The sequence below is a fragment of the Coturnix japonica genome, chromosome 26 (assembly GCF_001577835.2).
Source record: "Coturnix japonica isolate 7356 chromosome 26, Coturnix japonica 2.1, whole genome shotgun sequence".
Lineage (NCBI taxonomy): Eukaryota > Metazoa > Chordata > Aves > Galliformes > Phasianidae > Coturnix > Coturnix japonica.
In genome coordinates this window covers 4,463,356-4,472,557 of record NC_029541.1, presented here as the reverse complement: position 1 = coordinate 4,472,557, position 9,202 = coordinate 4,463,356, and the positions used below count along the sequence as shown (strand labels likewise).

Below are 9,202 nucleotides of genomic sequence, written 5' to 3'. Positions count from 1 at the left end.
GGAGAAAGTGAGCCCTTCCATGGGCCTTCCTCCCACCTCTATGAGCAGTGCAAGCATTCAAGGCTGGGCCAAACCATGGCGGAGCTGAGGATGCTGCAGAGATGGGTGGCTGTGGGTTGAGGGAACCCTCCCTTTTAGGGCCCCCACCCTGCCCATGGTGTGCAGGTTTCACCCCACTGGGTGCCATCCCCCTGCTGCACAGCCCCGGCCCTGCTCAGCTCTGTGCTCTGAGCCGTTGGGGACCGTTGAGTTTGAACCCATTTTGAGCCGTTGGGCCACTGGCCGCTGGCAGCCCCACTCACAGCACTGATGGACGCCCCGCAGGCTGCCCGGCCCTCCAGCCATCCCTCCCTGCTGCGGTTCCTCAGAAGCCTCCTTGGGTACCCGCGGAGCTCAGTGGGGGCACAGGAGCCCCAGGCAGAGCAGCAGGAGCAGGGTGCTGCCGGAGGGTCCCACAGCTGGCAAACAGAGCGGGTTGAGCCCACCCGAGGGGGGATCCCATGCCAGGAGCACTGCGAGGATGAGGAGGGAGACAGCACGGAGCTGCTGCTGGGGGAGCTGCGGGAGGTCAGCCTGCAGGGATCGCTGGGCAGCAGCACCAGCAGGAGCTGCCTGACCACCAGCACCAGCGACGTGGAACCGGTGGTGGAGGGCGATGGGATGGAGGCTCCTGGTGGCACCGTGGCCCTGCAGTGCAGCGGGGCAGCTGGCGAGGAGGAGGTGGCTGCAGATGAAGCTGTTGTTGGCAGAGTTCTGGAGATGTAAGAGTGGGAGGATGGCGTGGGGTTACAGGCACGGGTGAGATCTCCTTGGCTGCATCAGCTCCATCAGATCCCATACAGGTGGTGCACTGCTGCCCATTTGGGTACTAACAGCCAGCAGCACGTTTCACCTGGGAGCATTGAAATGAGCCCAGCATTCCCAGTAAGGATGTGGTTGGCTTTCCAAAACCAATGCAGCATTTCAGCTGTCCCCAGCTGGCAGGTATTCCCTGGAGCTCCCCAGGTTATTCCATGCAGAATATGGCATCAGGCAGCACCAAGGAACCTGTGCTGCAGCCCTTTGCAGCCCTTGGCCTCTCCAGGCTGCTTATAAGGGATGCGGTCGGACTCAGGGTCACAAACATCAGCTCTGCTCCTGCCTACCTTCATTTGTGCCCAATTGCTTTGCCTCCAGGGATGAATTCCTTCAAGGTCTGGGTGCTGCTGATGAAGACACCTGCTCTGCAAGCCCTGAGCCAATGTTTCCGATGGATCTTGACACTGAATGGGAGAAAGGGCAACTCTTAAAAGGTGAGAGGCTCAAAGGGGGAGAGTGGCACTGGAGGACCTGGACCTGGCACTGTGTTCTGTCAGGCATTTGCTTGCTGTGCCCCAGCCAGCATGAAGGAAGGGAGGTGGCAGCCCCAGGGAGTCACTGCTTTCTTCGGATTTGTTTCAAACAGCAAATAAAGGGGCAGGATCCCCAAAAGCAGAGCTGTCCCTTTGGAACAGGTTCATCAACGTGAACAGACACCAGTGGACCTTGCGTAAGGTTGGTGAGAGGGCAGAATGAGGGGCTAAGGGAGGGATCCAACTGTACAGAGGCGTTCCATCCACTCCAATGTCTTCTTTATTGGATCTTGTTGCTGCAGGCTCGTGCCTCCAGGAGCTCGATGGAGCTGGAAAGTGAGGAGCAGCCGCTCCTGCGGGCAGCTGAGATCAGACCCACGAGCCCTGAGCTCCCCGTGCTGCCCGCAGAGCCCTGTGCGGCGCTGCCGGTGTACAGGTGGGCTCTTCCCCCTCCGATGGGAGCGTCCCATCCCTCGGGGTCGTGTCGGTCTGTCCTTCCAGGGTCTGTGGGTCCGCAGGGCGGTGCAGTGGGATCCCATGGCAGCACCAGGTGGCACTATCGGACTTCAAACCGATAACTCAGCTCCAGCCGCAGGAGCGCGTGGGAGTGTGCGGGGCTGCGCCGGGTCCCCATCCCGGCTGGGACACAGCGGGACACAATTGTTTCTTGTGCCAAGGTTTTCCAGGAGCAGAGCGGCCGCTGGTGGCTTTGGGAGAAGCCATGCAGAGCTGGGAGCGAACGGAGCAGGAATGCCTGGAGAAGGCTGAGGTCAGTCTGCAAGGGAAAAACACCATTGGTGCATTGAGGTGGGACATCCCTCCTAGAGCTGGGAGCCGCCGTGTTGCTCTGTGCTCTGTGCTGGTAGAAAACCTGTTACCTGTAGAAACAGCAGCACCTTTCAGTGAGGTTTTGTATCAGATGGGCCTGGTTTAAGGCTCTGCACTCCCTGCCTCAGTTTCCCCTCTCTGCAAGGGGTTGCACACCACCTCCAACAGCCCTGCAGGGTGCAATGCCATGCTCCTAACAACCTCTGATACATGGGCTGACGAGGGCACGGGGCAGTACCAGCGCTCCAACCTCAGATGCATGTGCTGCTTCTGCTTCTATCACCCAAGTGTTGGTGCCAATGGGACAAAGCACTGTCCTTGTCCTCAGCAGCCGCAATGGGGGGATGGGAAATCCCGAATACTGTTGGAGATCTGAGTGTGGAGGCGGATTCTTTGTCTCATGCCGTTCGGGCCGCGAGTTGCATCGAGTTGTTTGCTCTGCTGGTTTTTTTTCTTCCTCTCCTTGCTCAGCTCTGCCTGCAGCCGCCTCGCTGCACTGTGTGGGCAGACACACGTTTCCAGCATGTGTGAAGGCAAACGGAGTTTTATGGAGTGCCGGGTTCTCTCTGTCCCTTTCCTGTACCAGGGAGTGAGGCTGATCCCAAAGGCCTCAGCAGCTGTGTCTGCAGACAGGTTCCCATCCACAAACACTGTCCATGGGTGGATGAGGTGGGGGGTTACCTGGAGACCTGAGGTCACTTGGGATGCTTCTGGTGTCCCCAAATAGGGCTGCAGGCTTCAAGAGCCCTGGTCTCATGCTGATGGTGGCAGCACAGCTCCAGCACCCCATGGCTCTCAGTGGGAGATGCTGGAGGTGCCCAGAGCTGCTCAGCTGTGTCCTCCCTCTGTCCCCAGATGCATGACCCCATGGAGCCTCACTGCCACTGTCCTGCAGGAGACATCAGTGCTTCCCCTCTGCTGTGCCCAACCTGCCCAGGAGCCCTGTGTTTCAGCTTCCTCCTCTCCTCCTCTTCTTTCCCTCGTGTTCATCATTCATGTGCACACCACGTTTCCTTTCTGCTTTCTCCCTTCCCTGCTCCTTGGAGAAGACCCTGTGTGTCTCACCACACTGATGAGGTGGACAGGTTTGATTCGAGTTGGTTTCAATTGAACATTCTGTGTGAACAAGCTCTTCTTGCTTCTCCCTCTGTGCTCTCAAGTTCCCTCATTAAACAGTTCTCTGCTGAATTGTTTTTCTCCTTTCTTTCTTTCCCTCTGCCTTCCAGTTTTTCCCATGTCTTCCCCATTACTCTCTTGGTTTCTACGGTGTTTATGGATGAATTTCTTAATTTGGGGGTTAGAACAAGTAAATCTGCCTCTGCTGCAAAGGAGAGGTGAGATCCTTCAGCCCACGATGATCCCCTGGTGGTTAATGGTGACAATCTTGTATGTGGTGTTGGAGACGGGTTGGAGGACCCCGACCCTTTGGAGAGGAGAAATGTCACTCTGCTCCTCATCTTGTGTTTGAGTGCATGGGAGAAACCAAGTGAGCAGGGCTGGAGGAGCTGCTGGCAACCCGGCTCCTGCTAATCTGGGAATTGTATGCCAGGAAGCACACACCCAGCTGACCTGCCCCAGACAAAGCCTGCCGTGTCCGTACCGGCTCTCCAGGCGTTCCCTGCATGTCTTGGGGTTATTGCAGAGTTATCCCAGCGTGGGTTCCCTCCCCAGACTTCCACCTGCCTTGGCTGCAGGGCTGGAATGCATTGCTCCCTGCATGGCCCATGTGCTCTCCTTCTGCAAAATGGTGCTGTGCCATCTAAACTCTCCTGGCCCACCTGAAATAACAGTCGGGTGAGGGGGATCCCCTCCCTGCTCGTCTTGCAGATGTTCACTCTGGACCCTAATGATGGCAAATTAACCAGGGCCATCGTTACTTTCATGCTCAATGGGCTGAGTGGAGTTATTGCATCAACAGACACAACCCACATCACCTCTCTGGGTATCAGGACTCTGCGTCCTTGATGTGTCCTTAGAAACCTTGAGCTCCAAATAAACTCCTGTGGGATTTCCTGTATATCAAACGTGGGTATTCTTAGCGGTGCCCCTCAGCCAGGTCGTGTGTCACACACCAGCCCCGGGTGTGGAGATGCCAGGAGGAAGGGTTTGCCTGGGCTGAGTCACTTGGGTTACACTCACTGCACTGGAAGCAGCTGCTGTCATCTGCTAAACGAGGGCTGCCTGGGCTGACCAAGTCATTTCCATAGTATTTAAGCATCCCTGGGTAGCACAGCCCTCATCCCTGTGCCATTCCCACCATGAGGGTGGGAACTGAAGGGGTCTGCACCGAGCCACGCTTGGCACTGCATTGGGGTGGGTGGTGGGAGAGGGCAGAGTGTGTTGTGCTCTGCTCTATGAGGGCAGAGCTGGGCCCACTGCTGCGCTGAGCAGCTGCACGCTCACGTGGTGTTCCCACATCCTGCACAATGTATTTCAAGAGCTGTTTACAAACACCAACACGGTGATAGAGCAAGTGCTGCAACCTGCTCGGGGTGGAGGAGCCTCTGCAAGCCTCGCTGCTTTCCTCGCACTGATGGGAGCTGCTGCGATATGATATGGTGCTATGATTGCTGCAGACATGGAGGTGCTATGGGAGCACTCTGGCACTCCATCCAATTTCCTGCTCCTTCCCGTGTGTTGGTGCATCTCTGCCATGAGCTGTGTGCTCTCACTGCTTATTCCCCAGCCCTGCTCTGCTTTGCATGGGATGCTGCACCAACACGGGGTGAATTAGACAGCCCTGTGCCTGGAATAACTTTCTGTGTGAGGTTTCCAGGTCTCACAAAGCTGTTGTAAAGTTGAGCTACGGGTGAGAGATGCGCAGATATTCCAACGATACGAGCCAACATAATAGGGTATTTTCAATGAAATATTCATCTGGATCCTCAGCCTGAGGAAGGAATGGAGCTCTGCTGGCTGCTGTGGACTCACACTAATTTATTTTTTATTACGACCCATTTGTATGATGATGGCAGTTGAGAGGTTCCAGAGATCGCCTCCAGCCTCAGATCCCATTATTTCAGGTGCTCTAAAATTGCAGAGCAAGTAGACAATCTGTGCCCCAAATCTGAAACCACTAAGGATGTAGCCTGGTATTTTTCAACAACAAAGCTGCTCCAGAGCTCACAGCGCTTCCTCTGCACGGGGCATCTGCTGAGCTCTCCCCTCCCCGTTCAGAGACTCAAAAGTCCCCTCTCAGCCACTGGAGTCGCTGTGAAAGCGATTGTCCTTTAACCAACAAAGAGGGCTCAGAGCCCCGGCCCAGACGGGAGCAATGTTGGAGAAACAAAGAGCCCATTTCCAAGGACATCGTCCATCTTGTGCGTCAGATGAGAGAAGCGATTCAAGGCCTGGGGGTGAGCGCCCGTGGGCAGGAATTTCTCATGGGCTGAGTGCTCCCCTCCCTCCTCTGAGACGGAGCAGTGCCCACTTTTATGAGCAGATATAATTGCTGCTTTACACGCAGGCTTGAATCCCTTTGCAAACATGGGGTGGCAGGGAATCTATCCCTGCTTGCCCCATCCACAGCCCTCCCATAGGGACACACTGGCTTTGTGCAATGGGACACACAAACTGGGGATGTCCCAGTATGGAAAGCTGAGCTGGAGATGCTCCTGGCTGGGATAAGGAACAAGAAGTGGCCCCAGCAGAGGAACACACAGCCAGGCTGGGTGCCTCCGTCCCAGCACATCGGAGCTTTTTGCTCACTGAGAGCCGTGATGTGGATCAGAGGAAATGTTCATCACTGATGAGCCAAACATTTGGTGTTAAAACCAAATGCCAGACGGGAAGTGCTCTTGATCCGCAATAAATAACACTCTGCTTTACCAACACAAACACACGTTGCGTCCCAGTTTGAAAGTCCAACCAGGCAATTGTGTCCTGCCCTATAAATGGGCCTGCAGTGATTCACACAGAGCCAGCTCTGCTCCTGGGGCAGCACGTTTTGAGCCACCATCTTCCCCATCACTCTGTGCCCACTGTGACCCCATTGAGGGGCTGATGCTCTCCAAAATCCCAGCCCAGCTGCTGCTCCGAGCCAGGCAGGCAGGAGCTGCATTGCTGCAGTATGTGAAATAGCTTTCGGGGCTCTCAGTGCTATATAAAACCCAGTATAATGTTACCTATAATTTTTAAAGCCAGCTCCGGTCTTGCAAATAAAACACCTCTATGGTTCCCTTTTCTTTTCGTTAGCAGCTATAAACTATTGCCAGCTATTGCTCTTCCCTCTCAGCTTGCCGCTGTCTTGCTTTGCAGCCCGGGTTGATTCACATGGAGAGGCAGCAAACAGCCGCTCCCACCCTCTCCCATCCCATATCCCAGTGCCTGGGGTGACTCAGCAGCGCTCAGCACAGCGTGACTAACTCTTCCCTTCTGCAAACAGGGGTGGCGGGTCTTTGTTCAGTGCACTGCCCGGTGTTGGTGGAAGCTGCTTCTGGACTCTTTGTGACCCACCCCAGTGTGACGAGATGGATTTGGGAGTGAGAGTGGAAATGTGCCCAATAGGGCACTATTACAGCACACCTGAACTGTTTGCTGAGCGAGCTTTGGGCAGGAGGATCATGCTCACAGCACACTTCCTTCCAGCCCTCCATGCTCCACTGCTCAGTGTGCTGTAAGGGAGCAGGGTCTGCCTGTTCCCCATCCCTCAGTGGGATGGAGCAGAGCACATGGAGGTGGTGGCCTTGTCCCTGGCCCCACGCCTGCTATAACCCAACCTCTCCTTCAGCAGTGAAGCGTGTGGTTTTCTCAGTAAAGACTGTAATTAGGCTGCTCGGCACCAACTTGTCTCAAAGAGCCGAGCAGGAGGGAAGAACCTCAGATCAGCCATTTTACAAGGTGAAATGGAGGCTGGGGCAGGACGGGGCTGTGCCAGGTCTTTTCTCTGCTGTGTCCCTCCCCCCTGTTCCATCCCAGTGTCCCACAGCGGGGCTGGGTGCAGCAGTGCACCCCAACTGAGCATCCCCATCCCTGTCCCAGCGGGGATGGAGCTGCAGTCTGTCCCACTGCTGGTGCTGCACATGGGTGGCACTGTGCCCGCACAGCACATTTCCCTGCTCTGATAAGATGTTGTTCATTCATTGCTGAGTGCTGACCACGGGCCAGGCAACAGGGCCTGCATGGCCTGCGTGGAGGCAGAGGAAATGCTGCTTGGCGTGGTAATCCATCTCCAAAAGAGCTATTGAAAGGGGAGGCTGAGCTGCAGGCGCTGCTGGGCTGGAGCAGTTTGCAGCAGATCCCTCCAGGCTTCTCCATTGGGTGGCACACACTGGTGTGAGAAAGGAGAGGCAGAAAGGCTGCCCAGCTCGTGCCAGCAGAGCTGATCTGGTTTCAGATCTTCCTGGGGTTGCTCTTGAAGATGCACCTATTGCTGGAACCACATGAGGCCACGGGGAGCAGGGAGGAGAGGTCAGAAGTCGGAGGATGTGCAGCAAAAACAGTTGTGTGACCATGCAGGAGTTTGCATGGAAGCCACAAACAGGTGACAAGTGCCACGCAGGGCACTGACCAGGCAGCACAGCAAGGGTGGGTTGTGCAACACCGTGGGTCTTGGGCAACAAATGGGTGGGAATGGGGAAGAAGGAGCAGGGCTTTTGCTTTGCCTGCTCTGTCCCTGCTGCCCTCTGCCCTCCATGCCCACAACAAGGGTACAGCCCCAGCCCCAGCCTCTACTCCACCCACTATTAACCCATATTTGCTTATTAGGGAAGTTGCAAGCCTGTGCAAACACTTCCATTTGTTCTTGATAAAGTGAAGGCAGAAAAATCGTGCCCATGAGGTGTGGCTGGTGCTGGAGGGCTGCTGTGTGCTGGGGGTCGGGCACAGCTCAGCCCTGGATGTCCCAGGTCTCACCATCCCTGCTGCTCTCCAGACAACAGCAGCGTTTGTCCCAAACTCAGCCTGGTATTGCTAATGGCAACTACTAATTGTTCTCTCGCTCCGTACTATATTTAACTCCCCGCTATTATTTTTTCCCCTTTTAATCATAAAAAGCCTAAATTTCCCTTGGGGAAGGTTATTGGCTCAATGGTGGAAATATACCTGTGACTTGCATGGCGCTGCTCCGCAGGGGGACTGGCTGTATTTTTAAACCCAAGTACAAAGTGTCTTCAATGCCAGCTTGGCTTAACCCTTCCCAGGGAGGTTGGGAGGCTGTGGGGGCTCCTTCCCCTCCACTCAGCTCCTGCTGCTCCCCCTGGGGCAGGATGTGCCCAGTTGTGGGCTCAGACAAGGGGACGGAGGATGGACAAGGAACGAAGGTGGGCTGGGAGGTACGGCTCAGTTTTGCCCTGTTTTCTCTATTCCTTGCTGGTGTGAACCCAGCAAGCACAGGGTTGTGTGAGGGGCACGGCATGTGCACTGTGTGGGGTTTGTGAGCGTAACCTACAGCCTTGACACCTTTGAGGATGTGGGCCAAAGTCATCCTGTCTGAGAGCTATTTTGGGGGAGCGCGGCTGCTCCCGCGGGGCTGCTGGGGAGGTACAGATGGGACAGGCAGGAGGGGGCTGGTCCTCATCTGCTCCCGTTAATGAAGTCACCCACGGGGGGCTCATCCCGGCCCTGAAGACCTTGGGCTGACTTTCAGACGGCTGCTGGTAGGGAGGTCTGGGTTTCAGGTTTGGGATGTGAGTAGTTAGTGCTGCCCTGCCTGCTCACTGCAGGGTGCTGGATCAGGAGAGCACACAGGGATGTGGAGGGCATACAGAGCCCGAGCAGCCTCTGCACTGCATCCATGGGCAACACTGAGGTCAGAATGTGCCCAGAGCACCCTGACTCAGGGGGCAAACCCTCCTCCCAGCCAAAAAGTCCCCCTGTTCTGTATGGCTGCCAGCAGAGCCTTCCAGCAATGAACACAAGGGCCCGAGTGTCTCCCTTCCTCCTCCATGAACAAAAGATGCTACAGTTATTTTTCTCCCTCTTGCAAGCAGCTTCACCCTTGCGCTCCCAGCCTTGATCTGGGACTCCCAATGGGACTTCTACTATCTGGGAAGCCAGCAGGGCATGGGGATGCTGTTTGGGTACCACAACCCATCTGACTCCCC

The 9,202-nt window shown here is 55.9% G+C and overlaps 1 protein-coding gene across 1 annotated transcript; it reads left to right on the top strand.

Moving 5' to 3' along the window:
• The first annotated feature begins 246 nt into the window (after nucleotides 1–246).
• On the top strand, nucleotides 247–3,347 carry LOC107324867. Its single transcript, XM_015885264.2, has 6 exons — nucleotides 247–761; nucleotides 1,177–1,292; nucleotides 1,445–1,533; nucleotides 1,634–1,767; nucleotides 2,009–2,100; nucleotides 3,015–3,347. The coding sequence occupies exons 1-5, from the start codon at nucleotides 310–312 to the stop codon at nucleotides 2,097–2,099; spliced, it is 882 nt and encodes a 293-aa protein (XP_015740750.1). The 5' UTR covers nucleotides 247–309; the 3' UTR covers nucleotide 2,100; nucleotides 3,015–3,347.
• Nucleotides 3,348–9,202: the final 5,855 nt, after the last annotated feature.